Source organism: Dendronephthya gigantea, unplaced genomic scaffold (assembly GCF_004324835.1).
Source record: "Dendronephthya gigantea isolate DGI-Jeju-01 unplaced genomic scaffold, DenGig_1.0 000125F, whole genome shotgun sequence".
Taxonomy (NCBI): domain Eukaryota; kingdom Metazoa; phylum Cnidaria; class Anthozoa; order Malacalcyonacea; family Nephtheidae; genus Dendronephthya; species Dendronephthya gigantea.
Window position 1 is genome coordinate 552642 of NW_021163135.1, and position 15319 is coordinate 567960.

The 15319-nt window shown below is 35.9% G+C and overlaps 1 protein-coding gene across 1 annotated transcript; it reads right to left on the reverse strand.

The window, feature by feature from the left end:
* Positions 1-1703: 1703 nt before the first annotated feature.
* Positions 1704-2486, reverse strand: LOC114535804. Its single transcript, XM_028557128.1, has one exon. It carries the CDS (start codon positions 2484-2486, stop codon positions 1704-1706), a length of 783 nt encoding a protein of 260 aa, XP_028412929.1.
* Between the last annotated feature and the right edge of the window lie 12833 nt (positions 2487-15319).

Sequence of the window (15319 nt, forward strand, 5' to 3'; positions counted from 1 at the left end):
GAGCTTATTTCACATTCAACTTCATGAGGAGAAATGGGGTCAAAGAAAAAAGAACCAGAATAATTAGTGGTATTGAGATATTGGCTAAAATGTTTGGAGGGATTGGGTAATTTAGAAGCTAAATTAGTTCCAATGGTTGAAAAATGTTTATTAAGAATGTTAGGAATATCTTTAGGATTTCTATTCATTTCATTTTTGATTGGACATTTGATTGTCGTAATCATTTTGTGGTTTTTCCTTTGGCGATTGATCAAATTATTTATGCCCCAAGGTTTTCCTCATGTTCTTTATATTGTTATTAAAGTATTGGTTATAATATAAATTTTTACTAATTCGTATTAAATTTGTTATCTTATTTCGATATAGTTTATACTTATTTTTATTTGTAGAATGGAATAATTTGTTTTTTATTTTAATTGATCTCCTAATTCCTTTTGTTATCCATGGCTTACAGGACTGTTTTTTCATAGGATTTGAGACTGGTTTTAAGGGAGCGTGTTTATTGATTACTTTATTGAGTTTATCATAAAAGGTCATAAAAAGTTTATCTATATTATCTTTATTGTTTGCAATGATTGCATACCAGTTGATTTGTGCTATGTCGTCATTGAATTTTGACTCCAGGAATTTAGAATAATCACGAGTTTTGGCATTAGTTTGGTGTTGATAATTTATATATTTATCAGATTGCATGATACAAAATTGCGAAAAGTGATCACTAATGTCAGAAACTATGTTCCACTTAAAACTGGGTTGTCAATTTTATTGACGAAAATATTGTCAATTAAAGTTGCAGATTGATTATAAACTCTAGTAGGCTTATCAATGGTAGGTGTTAAAGCATAGCTTTGAAGAGTAAGTAAGAAATTTTGAGTATATTGACAGGTTTGAGCATTGAGGAGGTTTATGTTGAAATCACCCATTACGTAAATAGGCCTATTTGAACCAAAAGGTCTAGAATTAAATTTGTCAAGAGTGTCCTCAAAATAAGTTTGAAATCTTTCCGGCGAATTATGCTGTCTGTATACGACACCACATATAATATTAGTTTTATTTGCAAAATGTATTTCAATCCAGAGAGCTTGAAAGGCTGAGTTGGAACATTTTTCAAGGACCGTGTAGGATAAATCATTTCTGATATACAGTCCGACACCTCTAGAAGCTAGTGGTGTTGGAACAAATTCAAATTTATAATTTGCTATGTCGGGATTGAAATCAAAAAAATTATCATCTCTAATTTTTGTCTCAGAAATACCTATAACACTGAAGTTATAATCAAGTTGTTGTAATAGGTGAGTTTGAAAATCTTCCAAGTTGCGCCTCAAGCTCCTTACATTGTTATGTAGCAACAAAAAACTCGCCCCTATATTAGATTTTATTTGACACTTAAGACTTGTAAATTTATGAGGTGAATAATATTGAGATTGTGGTATCCGGTAGTTTGAATTAATATCAGCAGTCGCATCAGAAACTGTGTTAAGATTGAATAGACCCAGATCACGCATACTGGGATATTTGTCAAGGTCTTTCAATGTTGGGAGAGTTGTAGTTATACAATTATTAAAGTTAGGCTCATGGGTAAAGTTAATATTGTAAAATGGCAGTTCCTTAAACAATGATTTAGTTATTTGAACATTGCACATATCATTCCCAGACATTTTATACAATTAAACACAACTAGTTACTTAGCTTATATTTACACATCAGTTCTCACTTCCCTCTTCCATTCGCTGTAAATCTCCAAGCTCTTTTATCCTGATCGCTCTCGAGGTCGCACTCTTTCTCAGATAAACAGTTGAGTTCTTTGTCCAACAATACTGATAAGAGAACTTTTCTTTGAAGGTCCTTGCTTCTGCTAGAATATGTTGATTCTTGGGAGTGAGATGATCAAAGATACGGATTAATGGGCTAACTTTATTTGTTTCTCTTTTATGCTTCATTACACACTCTTTTGAGTTTCGCCGTACAAACTTGCAAACGATAGGAGCTGGTGTATTGTCATTCCTTCTACTTGGGACACGGTGGGCAATATCTATATCTTGATAATTTACGTCGGCTCCAATTTTCTTGAACAGATCTACACACAGCATACTAGTGTCGTACGCAGATTCTTTTACTTCTTGTTGAGGAATGCCAACGATTTTAACATTATATTGATAACTGTACTGGCATAGCTGCTCAAGCGCATCGTCGATTCGATCTACTTTTTCGATTCGATCCAACAGCCTTGAATTTAATTTCTGTAAATCTCTCTTCGCTGCCCCTTCCTCTGTGCTCAGAGTATCATATTTTGCGCTTAAGAACTCCAGGCTATTTTGAAATTCTGTTATTTGAACTCGAGTTGTTGTACTAGCTTCGTCTTGCTTCAGTGCTTCTTTTTGTTTTTCAATCATATTTCGCAATTTCGCGAAGTCATGCTGTAGGGAATTTATCTGGAGCTTTAAAGCATCGTTTTCCTTCTTTAACGATGTGATCGTATCAGGCATAATGAAATACTATGTATTGTATGATTGAGCTTCAGTATAGGTTAAGTTATGGAGCTCGAAAATACAAAACTGCCACTCATGACAGTCGGTGTTGATCGATGTGGGGGATTGGTGGCTCAAAGCAGTTTTGCTTGATCAGTGGTGTTGCTCATCTATTTAACATCGCTTGTTTCCCAATTAAATCCAACAAGCTCAAAGCTTTAAATTTTCTTTAAAATTTTGGGGGGAAATTTTGTCGAATATTTGTAAAATAGAATTACGTAACAAAGGCAATTTATTACTCTAGTGATTACTACTTCAGATAGCATTGTATATTCTCGATACCTGTGCAGTGTATACGTAAACATGTTGTAAACATGTTGTGCGTATAAAACAAGGCTGAAACCTCAGGATAAAATCAATTTATTTCACCATGCAAGTAAAATAAATTTCATCTATTTTGTTACAAATATCCCTTTGGGGACATCTAAGCGGTAACAACGATGCAATAATTTGCACCAATTTTTTATTTACCATGTCTATAGCAATTTCGGGTATTGCAGTCTGTACCTCATAATCATTTCAAAATAAAAAATATATAGCAAAATGGCGATTTATCTACCACGGATGTAGACTCTTGCAAGCTTTATTGATATTTTTCCAAGATTGCTTCTGTGACGCCCAAAGTTATAACTGCGGTGGTAAGCAACCATACAACATTATAGTAGAAAGCGTATTTATGCAAAAAAGATTGAGTGGTTCGCAATATACAGTGTTGCAAAATTCATGGGAAAATTTTGTGTCTTATCCGGACAAGACACCCAAAGGCTCAACCAGTGCATCAGAAGGCATTTCTCCAGCAAATCATGCAGCATTTTTGGTCAGGGAATTGTAAAGCAGAAACCAATTCAAAAAGCGATGAGTGCATGAATGTCAAATATTTCGAAGCTAATACAAATTGCCACAAAATGAGCGAGCATGAAAAGATCAAAGATCATGCTGGATGGGCTTTGAAGAGATCGAGAGATGTTATTACAAAAGGCTCAAGCCAAATACCTCTACAAGAGAGCAATTAAGCATCATCAGTTTTATTTGCAGACCAATCGTCTGCATTGAGAAGTATTTCCTCCTTGGACAACAACTATAGGTTTGTTGTGAATGATAATGTCATTCCTTTCTTCGTGTTTCTTCATAAACTTGTCAAAGATATAATTAGACCAATCAATTTTGTGGCTCACAGAAGTGAAATTTTGTTGAAATGCCTAGAAGAGTTAAGCCGAAGCAAAGAGTTGAGAAAAAAATGGCTGGTTTTAATTTCAACAAATGCTGATACGAAAGCTGCTACTGTTGTGTTGCAACCATTGGCTATAGTGAAAAAAGAAAAGGCTATAGTGCAAAAGAGCTTAGGTGGAAAAAAAAAAGAAAAAAAATCGATAAATCCAATCTGTTTTCTCTTCACATTAAGCTCATTTTATGACAAACAAATAGCAGTTCAAAAAGGAGGTCGAACTTCGAGAGCACATCTTTTACAAAAAAATGATAACAAGGCTGATCTGCTATACCGGACATTAGTGCACACCAAAATGCAATCGATATCCAGTCAGCTGGATTTTGTATTGTTCGTTTTTTAAACTTTCAATAACAATTTGTGAATTTGATTAACATAGATAGTATTGTCATGCAAATTATAAACCATCTAAAGCATACATAAATAGCAACAACTAAAGTATGCATATCGCATCATTTACACCATTTCCCGTTATTAAGCTCCAATAGGAGAGTTATTAAGCTCCAATAGGTGGGTTAAATATAGAGGGCGGAGCTGTTTAGGGTGACAAGGAGGCAAGTGACAATGTGTTTGGTCTGGGGATAGTGTTACAACTTGGAGGTGTAAAGATGCTCTTCAAAAATATACAATTATTGTTGATATGTGTGTGCTGGTTCTACAAGCTGGCTTATAAAATCTAATCCCTTTTTTACTTTTGCAATTTAGCTGAAACGTTGAGTTCATCCTAATGGCATCCCAAATGGAATTATTAACATGCAAAAATGATTGTGTTGCATATGTAGTTTTGATTCCATTTTGTTCTGTAGCGTAGCCAGCCTAAAAATTTGTCCTGCTATACATGCTAATATTTTGATGTTCATTTGACTGTGAAAACAATAAATTTCTGAAGAAATGAATAATTATAATAACTCGAAATTTCTTTCTTTCAAATCTTTCAATCCATTGATAGATATTTAGAATGATTGAAAATATTTCTTTAATGTATGCAACAAAATTTATCCCTTAAGTATATACTTAAATGCACTTTTGTTCAAAATTGAAAGGTATAGGTTCAACAAAAGGAGATGGTTAACCATCAACCTTCTTGAAAATAGGTGTAGCGTGATTTAATGTACACGATGAAGGATCTAGCAAATCTAAATCACTGTTCTCAATAGCAGATCCAGTGCATACGGTACATTTCTCAAGCGTTTCTATGACATGCAAAAGCGGACAAAATTACTTTTCCCAAATATATACATGACTCGATATTAAATATAAAGCAACAATACAAACATAGTACGAACTGCCTGGTATATAAAACCTGTAGTAAATATGTAAAACCATTTTCAAATAAAAAACAAATTTATTTAGATAAAAAATCACCCGTTTCGCCAGAATCTACCTAGTGTAAATACTGTCAGATTGGTAAGGCAGGCGTAGTATTTTTTATACCCAGATTACCAATCCCGCCAATCTCAGGAATGTAGAGAAACACTACTCCCGGTCTACCATTAATCATAGAAACACGTTCAAGATGGCGACAGTTAATGAGCGGCGTGCATTATGCTGTCTTTTATAAAACTGAAATATGCCTAGAAACATCAAACGAACGCTCCCAAGAGGACCTAATTTTGAATTTGTCGCATTCACAGACTCTTCCCCATCTCCAATACGAAAAAGAATAGAATTGGCATCTCCACAAAATTGTGATGAAACGTCTGCGCGTGTAAATGAAGTCGGTGAATGTGAAGATAATTTAGGAACGTCCATGCAAACTTCATCATCATTTGTTTTCAGTGAGAGAGATCTCACTGGGATATTTAGTGAAAGTGATAGTGATAGTGAAAATAATGAGAAAGCTCCAGGAAAGTCAACTAGCTATGCTAAACAACAACAAAGCTCGACAAGAAACTGGGAAAATATCAGAGGAACCTTGTTAAAAGCTGTCGTTGAGTCAGATTGTATTCTGGGTGGTCAACTGTGCACCAACTGTAATATAGCCAGCGCAAACTTTCGATGCTTGAAATGCGGCACAGGAAACTATCTTTGCGAAGCATGTGTGGCATCATTGCCCAAAAATGTTTGTGTATTTCAAATGGTTGAACAGTGGAAGGTCAGTATACTTCATTTTTTGCTTGTAGTTCATAAATAGACTATACTGTATACATTATATGTAAATTCTTTCGTGAAATGTTTACTTCTACAATATTATATTTAATTTTAAATGACTTAAACATAGTGGTTCAGACTTCAGAGGACGGAATTTTTTGCATGAAACAAAAATGCAAAAGTTAGGATAATATACATTGATAAATAGCTATAGCTATGTGATTGATAGATTTGTGAGCACATGGCACAAGATAAATGTAATGTGTCCTGGTATGGAATGACTGTAAATTTGTCAAATAGAAAGTACATTCAAATAGAAACAAATTGCCACTGAAAGTTTTCAGAAATTACATAAGCATATGGTAGATTGATTAAACTGCATTTCCCTATTAATGGAATATTTATATTATTTTTATTCCTTAAATTAGCATTCTTTTTTCTGCTAAAGATGGAATGTTTTTACCAAGTCCAATGTTTAAGAGAATATTAAATCCTCGACCTTGGCATTCCTGTCTCGCATCAGAAATAAAAACAATTACTGCTATATGTGATGATGGTAAGTCAGAAAATCAGAAATCCAGTAATGGTATGTATGCCATATAAGAAAGCATTGTACACTGTAGCATTAAAGAACAAAGTCAGGTGCACATTGGCCTAACAAAAAGTGAAATACAATGAATGTTACATCCATTTCATTCTCAAATTCATTCAAAACCAATAACTATCAACTCATTCCAGGTATTATTTATGTTGTGAACATGAACGCATGATTAAACAAACGCATGATTGAACGCATGATACCCCAGTTTTGTATTGTGTTTGTAAATGTATTGTATAGTATAGTGTGGGCGTTAATGTATATAAGGCTGTGTTTTGTAAATAAACTGTGATATTTTTCCTGAGTCTGTTTGTGAAAGCTGATTGAGATATATCGCGGCGAAATGCGACATTTGGCAACCCCACCAGGATTCATTGGGAGTACTATTCGTTAACTTGAAGATGCCGTTAACACGAGCTCAAGCAGCTGAGCAGGAAGGTAACAACGTTGGTGATACAGACAACATTGGTGGTGCAGAGGAGACCAACCATGACGAGCAAGTTCGCTCGGCATTCGAGATAGAAACGTTAAATATAGTACAAGAACAGCGAGACCTTCTCAAAGAATATAGAAATGGTTAACGTTCTGAATGATACGATGCAACGTCTTTCGGACGACTTCGTTCGTGTTTGTGATAGGAACAGACAACTCGAAACTGATGTTATCGAATTGCGTGGTCGAGTAGAGGCACTTGAAACTGAGATTAAAATTAGTGAGGAGCGATCAGAGAAAGTCAATGCAAGAGTTTTTGCTTCGTTGCATCAAATAATTGAAAAAGAGCTTCGACAAGAGTTCAATGCGCTTGTGGGGACGCATTCAAAATCAGAAGCAGATAAAGGTTTACGAACTGTGTTTAATGAGACGGAACAAGTTCATACACCTCAAGTTAATATTTTACCAACTTCGACACCTGCATATAAACCAGTCGGCAAAGAGGAAAAACGGGGAGAGTATAACATTACAGCAACTCGTGCGACTGATTATTCTGCTGGCCGCCCGGTCCAAAAGCCCGCAATTTTTGACGGCCGTACTTCTTGGGAGGCGTACGTTACCCAATTTGAAATCGTGGCAGAAATTAATCAATGGGATGGTCCAGATAAAGCCGCCTTCCTGGCCACCAGTTTAAGAGGTCAAGCGCTCACGGTCCTTTCGAATTTGCCATCGGAAAGTCGGATACATTACCCGTCTTTGATAGCCGCGCTGGAAAGCCGATTCGGCAATAAAAGGCAATCTGAGTTACATCGAATGAAGCTGCGCAGTCGAGTTCGACGTCGCAACGAGACTTTACCGGAGCTTGCAGAAGATATTGAGAGACTTGCACGTCTTGCATACCCTGAAGCACCTGTTGAAGTTCTGGAGACTTTGACAAAAGATCAGTTTGTTGATGCTTTGAATGATGATGAAATACGTCTGAGAGTAGCCCAGGCTAGACCTACTTCTCTTAGGGCTGCCCTTGGAATTGCATTGGGGATTGAGGCATTCAGCTTGGCAGCCCGAAGAAGAGCAAGACCAGTCCGAACCGTGCAGGAGTCACCGACAAACAAAAAGACGGAAAACCTCGGCCTGCTGGAAGAAACGTTGAAAACGAATACCGAGTTTCTGGCGGAATTGAAGACGCGGAATTGAAAATGTGGGCCCGCAAGACATAATGAAGTCTCAGGAAATGGATTCAGATGTTGGGCATGTAATTAAATGGATAAAAGATGGTAATGGAAGACCACAGTGGTCCGCCGTTTCGGCTCTTAGCGAAGCGACGAAGAATTACTGGGCACAATAGGACAGTTTGTGTTTGCGTAATAATATTTTAAGTCAAAAGTGGGAATCATCGGACGGAACTACCACACGACTCCAGCTGGTGCTGCCGAAAGCTTTACGAGGAGCAGTTTTAACTCATCTTCACAACCACCCAACCGGAGGGCATTTTGGAGTAAAAAAAACGCTGGAAAAGGTAAAGGAGAAATTCTACTGGCCTCGTTGTCGTGAAGATGTGACACTGTGGTGCTCTACTTGTTCGGAATGTTTTTCACGTAAGGGTCCAGTAACACGAAAGAAAGCTCGTCTCGGAAAATATGTTGTTGGCGCGCCATTGGAGAGGGTTGCCATCGATGTAATGGGTCCGCTGGTTCGATCTACAAAGGGCAATCGCTACTTACTGGTAGTTATGGATTATTTTTCGAAATGGCCGGAAGCATATTCTTTGCCAAATCAAGAAGCAAAAACGGTTGCCACAGCGATAGAATGAATTTGTATGCCGATTTGGAGTCCCGCTCGAACTGCACTCGGATCAGGGAACAAACTTTGAATCAACCGTGTTTCAAGAAATGTGTTCCTTACTCAGTATAAAAAAAACTCGGACTACGCCTCTGCACCCAGAGTCCGATGGAATGGTTGAACGTTACAATAGAACATTGAAAACTCAACTTTCCCTGTTTGTTGCTGAACACCAAAAAGACTGGGACAAGTATGTTTCCTTACTGCTCATGGCGTATCGAACAGCAACTCATGCTTCTACCCATTTTACCCCCGCACGATTAATGATGGGACGAGAAATTAGAACTCCAGTCGATTTAGTTTGTGGACGACCTGATCCGGAAACTGTTGAAAGTTATTCTGCCTACGTTCAAGAACTACAAGAAAATTTGCAAGTGACACACGAGTTCGCGAGAAAGTATCTTGAACAAAGCTTTGAGTCGATGAGAAAACGTTACGATGTGGACAGTTTGACAAATGTATTTAACGAGGGTGATCAAGTTTGGTTGTACAATCCTCGCAAGAAGAGAGGAAGAAGCGTTAAATTAATGCGGCCTTGGGAGGGACCATACGTTGTTATCACACGGTTGAATGATCTTGTTTAAATAATTCAACGAAACCCGAAGGGAAAACTTAAAGTGGTTCATCGGAATCGTCTATGGGCCTATCGTGGTGATCAGTCAGAACTTTGGAATTCGGAAACGGACAGTTAGAGAGTGCACCATCATTGGGAGAATTTGATGGTTTGGGTGGGGGCGATGTTGTGAACATGAACGCATGATTAAACGAACGCATGATTGAACGCATGATACCCCAGTTTTGTATTGTGTTTGTAAATGTATTGTATAGTATAGTGGGGGCGTTAATGTATATAAGGCTGTGTTTTGTAAATAAACTGTGATATTTTTCCTGAGTCTGTTTGTGAAAGCTGATTGAGATATATCGCGGCGAAACGCGACATTTAAATGAGCTATTATTAGGGCTAGCTGTGAGTTAGGAAACAATGCAACATTTTGAAAATTTTGTATTTTCAAAAAAGGCTTTTATTTACACTGTAGAGTCATGTAGTTTAATTAATTTCCAAATATCTGCAGGTCGAAGGCATGAACTTGGTATTATGTCTTGTTCATGTGAAGCTTTTTCTGTATTCTTAGCAAGATTATGGCTGTGGCCAACATGTTCAAAGAATCCATCTATTGTTTTATCATTTGACCTTTATGATTGGATGAAAGCATCACTTTTGGAGTTCCAAGTTTCACTGAACGATTTTTGCAGAGCATTAAATTCCAAGATATGTCAAGGTAACATACAACCCATTAGTATTATTTCATGGGCAGGGTGTAATAATTTTCAAATTTTTCAACATTTCAACAGTTTTGAATGTCAGCGAATGCAATTAAACATGCCTTCACCATATTTGAGTACAAGACAGGTGCTTTTAAAGAGTCAAAATACTAGTTAATGTACTACATTTTGCTCCCAAAATGGTGGCTACAATCATTGACAAATTTCGCTGTAACGTTCAACAAAAATGCTTGTAATTTACATGAAATAACTTTACCGACAGTACTGTCGATCAAATAACCCCCCTTCCCCCAAATCAATGTTGAATTGTTATGTTGAAGCCTTATAGCGCATGTTGCCCGCGATATATTCTAGCATTTTCATCCAGGCAACATTGACTTGGGGGGTAAGGGGGGTTATGGATAAATTTTGTGGGGTAACGCGCGGCTCGTCACAACATTTTTGTCAATGATTGTAGTTACGAAGTTTGTCATGTGTGATGTCACATGCAAGTGGTCTATATACAACAAATTGTAATGACTCATGGAACTTTATTTATTATTTTACATATCCTTTATTATTTTATAGAAAAAAGATTTATATCACCTAATCAGTGATTGTTTTGAAGAGTATAGGTAATTTTAATTTTTTAATTTTTTTAATAAATAAATGTATGCATTATTTGTTTAAAAGCCAAATGCATTTAACCTCTGCCTATTTGACCACACCCTTTCGTTGAGAATTTCAGCCCTCTATATATTGAAAAGTAAATGGTTTAGCCAAAAATGGAATTAATTTGTTATTTTTTAAATCAAATTTACTTACAGGTATATGAAGAATGAGCTACGCACTCCTAAAGTAATGTGTTCAGAGAGAGATCATGGAAATGTTTGCCCAGCTTGCCCTGTGGTAAGATCTGTTGCAATATATATATTACTGTAATCTTGTGCCTGTTGTGCAACATTTCTCATAAAACATAATTAATAGTAGCTATTCAATTACTAGGGTGATGGTACTCTTATTGAGTCATTTGATGCCTGTTTTTGCTTACCTCGTAAGAAAGCTGCTGGGTCCAGTGTTCGAGAACATGGGGAAACATTTTTCAGCAATCAAGAAAAAGTTGACAATTTTGTTGATTCCTATCCTACACAACCAAAAGTATCAAAGGTTAGACACACAGTGCTTACTGTATTTTTTGTTTGTTCATTAACATAACGTAACAATAAAAAACTAGGAATGCATTTATTTATAGCTATTGGGTAACAAAGTAAACTACTGTAACTTTCTGATGACTAATGATAGTCTGTGATCTGACTAACCACGTCTTATTAACTAAACTCGTATTACACCATCATCAGCAGGGCATCAATAGTATTAATGACTTATGGCATTAACAGTATTAATGATTTATATATGGTCAAATCTAAACTTCTCTATTGTAGTGTTGTAGTGTGGAAAAATTTATTTCAAACCTTTTATAGGATTGTAATGATTTCAAAGCTGGCGACATTTTAAGATCTAGAATGTAATTTAAGGCTTCAGATGAGACTGGTGTTTTTGGCAGGGCATGTAGACATGGTTTCCCAAAACAGTTTGTAAATTTGAAACATGGTGAAAGGTAATCTTAGAAATATGCAGTGATACTGCATTTAGCAGTGCATGGTATACTGTAAACTTAGATGAATTATGGCTAACTATGTGCACTATTATGTATACGATAAACTGTGAAATATTGTGTTTCTATAAATTAGTTTTTACTAATAGGATAGCATGTACTGTTTGGATGCTAAAAGTGGTTGTTGCAAAATGTCATCCTGGAACCTATGACATTAAAATTATGTATGACATTAGATGTTTGCAAGTAATAACTAAGAATTTGCAGGTAATGTCAAATGACAATATGTGATTCTTTGATAAAATATAACATAATATGCCAACATTGTAATGGTTAAGTGGTTAACTTTTTTAATGCATGGATTTATTTTGTTTAGTTGATGAATTATTAGAGTTTTTGAACATGTATGAAGGCTGAAGACGATGTTTGCATATATATAATGACTAAATTTGTGTCTTGTGTTTTTAGTCCTCTGGGCCACTTGATTTATTGTCAAATGTGATTCTGGTCTTTCAGTACCTGCGTACCTTCAGTACCTGCCTTTCACATATATGGACATATAGCCTCATGTCAGGTATTGTATGGTATATGGATTTTAAAACATACAGTACATGAATTTAAAATACTAATCAATAATAATGCTGCCCTCTGGATTTTGCATTCAACACTGGTGTTCTGTGAAAGTCAAGCATGTCATATTTTGCTTAGTAAAAGGTATTTTCTTATCTTATTTCGTTCTTGCTTGGGTAGCTAATTCTTTAAAAATATTTCCAGCTTGAGTTCAGTCCAAGACGCTCTGATAACTTTGGGTTGTCGGATGGTGAGCAACTAGAGAGATTATGGTCATATCTACGTCGCTTTTCCAAAATGACCACAGAAATGCGTCTTTCTCATCGCATTGATGTGTTGAGTGATGCGTTGCTCCATTATGGATTTCATTGTAAAGATAGCTTAGGTATGTAACTACTGCATGCATTTACATTGCCATTCAAAGGGTCCCTTTTCTTTCGTCAGGTTACCAGGCATTTGAGAAATGTTTTTGTGGGAAATTTAACATAATTTAAATCCAATTTCAGGGTTATTAAAGATCTGGAAAAAGTCTGCACAGTGCATAGAAGCAAACCAGAAAAACAGATGATTTAGCCAATAAATTATCAGGTACATATAATGTGCCAGGAACAATGAACCATTATTGATTCTGTATGCCTTTACATGAAGATTCGATTTCATTATTTTTTTTTACCTTTGTCACATGAGATTCTAGTTCTATAATGCAATACATTTAGTCACTTATTTCCTTGTTATGTTTTTTTTGTGCTTTAAGTTCCCTTGACAGAGACTGTTATTGAAGAGTTGGCAAACCAGGAACGCCAACGTTTGTGTGGTGAGCGGACGAGTAAGTAATAATAATTTGTTGTGCACTAATTAAATAGAAATGCTCATGTTGTTACAGAATACTTATTTTATATTACTTAATAAATGTGTAATCAGGGCAAGACGATACCAACACCTGTAATGACTCGCCTATTTCCACCTATGTTGATCAGCTAAGGATTTTTTATGTCTTAAGGTTTGTTAAATTATATAGCTTTATATTTGAATTTGAAATGATAGTAGAATATACCAGTATTCTCATGTTTATATTTTTTATTGATTAATTTGGCAGAAGTAATTTGTGTACAGATGTGCTGGAGGCTGATGAGGTATTGGCTATCACCAAAAAAATGGAGAGGTAAAATTATATGCAATAAATTGAGATTAAAGTTAAATGTATTGCACAGTCTGAGAAAATGAGGTAATGGCACGTAGCATTTATTTATTAGAAATAGCCGAATTATTTGTATATTCGTATTTTTTGAGATCTTATGTAACTATATGTTATTAATAATGTTATTTACAGAAGGTAATGTGTTGGCAAGAAAATTGGCAAACCAAGTAAAGAAGAGTGAAAAGAATATTAAACTGCTGCTGGTGGAGTACAATTGTTCATGGGATCAGCTTGGGGAAGAAACAAAGAATAGGTGTCCAAATCTAAGATTTGACACGATTAAAACACATGACATCAACATTGAGGAACACAACGCTGGTATTGGCAGTATTCCATTGACAGTCAAATGTCACGTGGTGGAGATGTTGAACCTTCTCAAACGTAGTCGGGAAGAGAAGGTCCTTTTGAGCCCTGAAATGAGGCAGCTTTTCAACTATTACCTCGCCGACAAAGTCAAGGTTTCCAGTATTGTAAACACGCTGTCTTCAAACGATGCACTTAGCAAGTATGAAAGAGGCTCACTAGCATTGTTAAAAGTGGAGCAAAAAATGTTGAGACATCGTGTTTTTTTCATAGGTGATTCATTCAAGGATTACGTAGATATGCCTGATGTTAGCTATACGTCGCTTCCAGATGTGAACGGGATGATTGAACATGATAACGATGATGATGATGAAAGCATTCACAGCCAATCATCTGATAGTGAGTAGTTTGTACAGTATTTTATAAAGTTGAACATCCCAAGATGATTAAAACAATCCCGAATAAATAGGGAGTGCATATTAATAGTACACGATTTATAAAAACTGTATATTCCGAATCAAATCTGATCCATCTTTCAGTAGTATGTTTTTCAAACTGCTGAAGATGAATCAGATTATGTGCACACGGTAACATTTTCAAGCTCTTTCATTTGTGTTTTCTCGCAAAGACTGATGCAAATACGAGCAATTTACTGCAGAAGTTTTAATTAATTCAATACTGTGAAAACGTTTTATCTTGAGATTTTGGATACGGTCTACGAGTTTGTCTGTGTAAACAGGGCGCTCGGAAACAACGCCCATGTGCACATAGCCTCAGATTTGATTCCAAAATATACAGTTTTTTATAAACTGTGTATTTAATATGCACTTATTCGTATAACTTTTACTCTACTTTAGCTGAAATTATCAGCGGAAAAAGCGTTTTAGTCCATAATGTTAATTCACGGAATTTAAAGTTCATCATTTTTTTAGTGGCTTAGCCTAAATTGTTGCAGTATTTCGGGAACTTGGTGTGTCCAGTTAAACAGCATAATCTCTGCGAGATTTCTTGGAACATTTTCCACCTCCATAACGAACCAAACGTACACCTGTAATACATCAAGATTTGCACTATTGTATATGGTATGCAATTATCTGTATCAGGAGTACAGTATACAGTATCTATAGTACATTGTAAATAAAAATCACTGTACAAACCTCTGGAATTAGTACGTCAGTGACACATTGTAACTTCCACATATCTTCATACTCGCGTTCAGGTGGCATAAACATACCGTGGACTATATCCATGAAATCCTCATCCTATGGATAGAGCCAGTGACACTTGTATGAAAATAAAAATAAGTACTCCTTGTATGAAGGAAATTTTTACGTTACTTACTAATTCTTTGGTAAAAGGCAATTTCGTTCCTGCTGACAGTTTTTTCAATAAAGCACTGCTTTCTTTTTTTTATATTTCATGAAGATTCTGTGACGGACACTAGACATTTTGTTGGTGACTGACATTTTCAAATGTTCCTAAATAAGGAAAGAACGCCATAACATAAGTTATCATGCAATTTGTCCTGCAACTGCATGGTGAAAGGACATGCACTGGCCATTACCTGGCAGTTTCGAGCAGGCAACGTTGTCTAAGTAGAGCACAAAGAATATAGACGGTTCCCTCACTGTGCTTGATGAATACCACTTCCGTGATT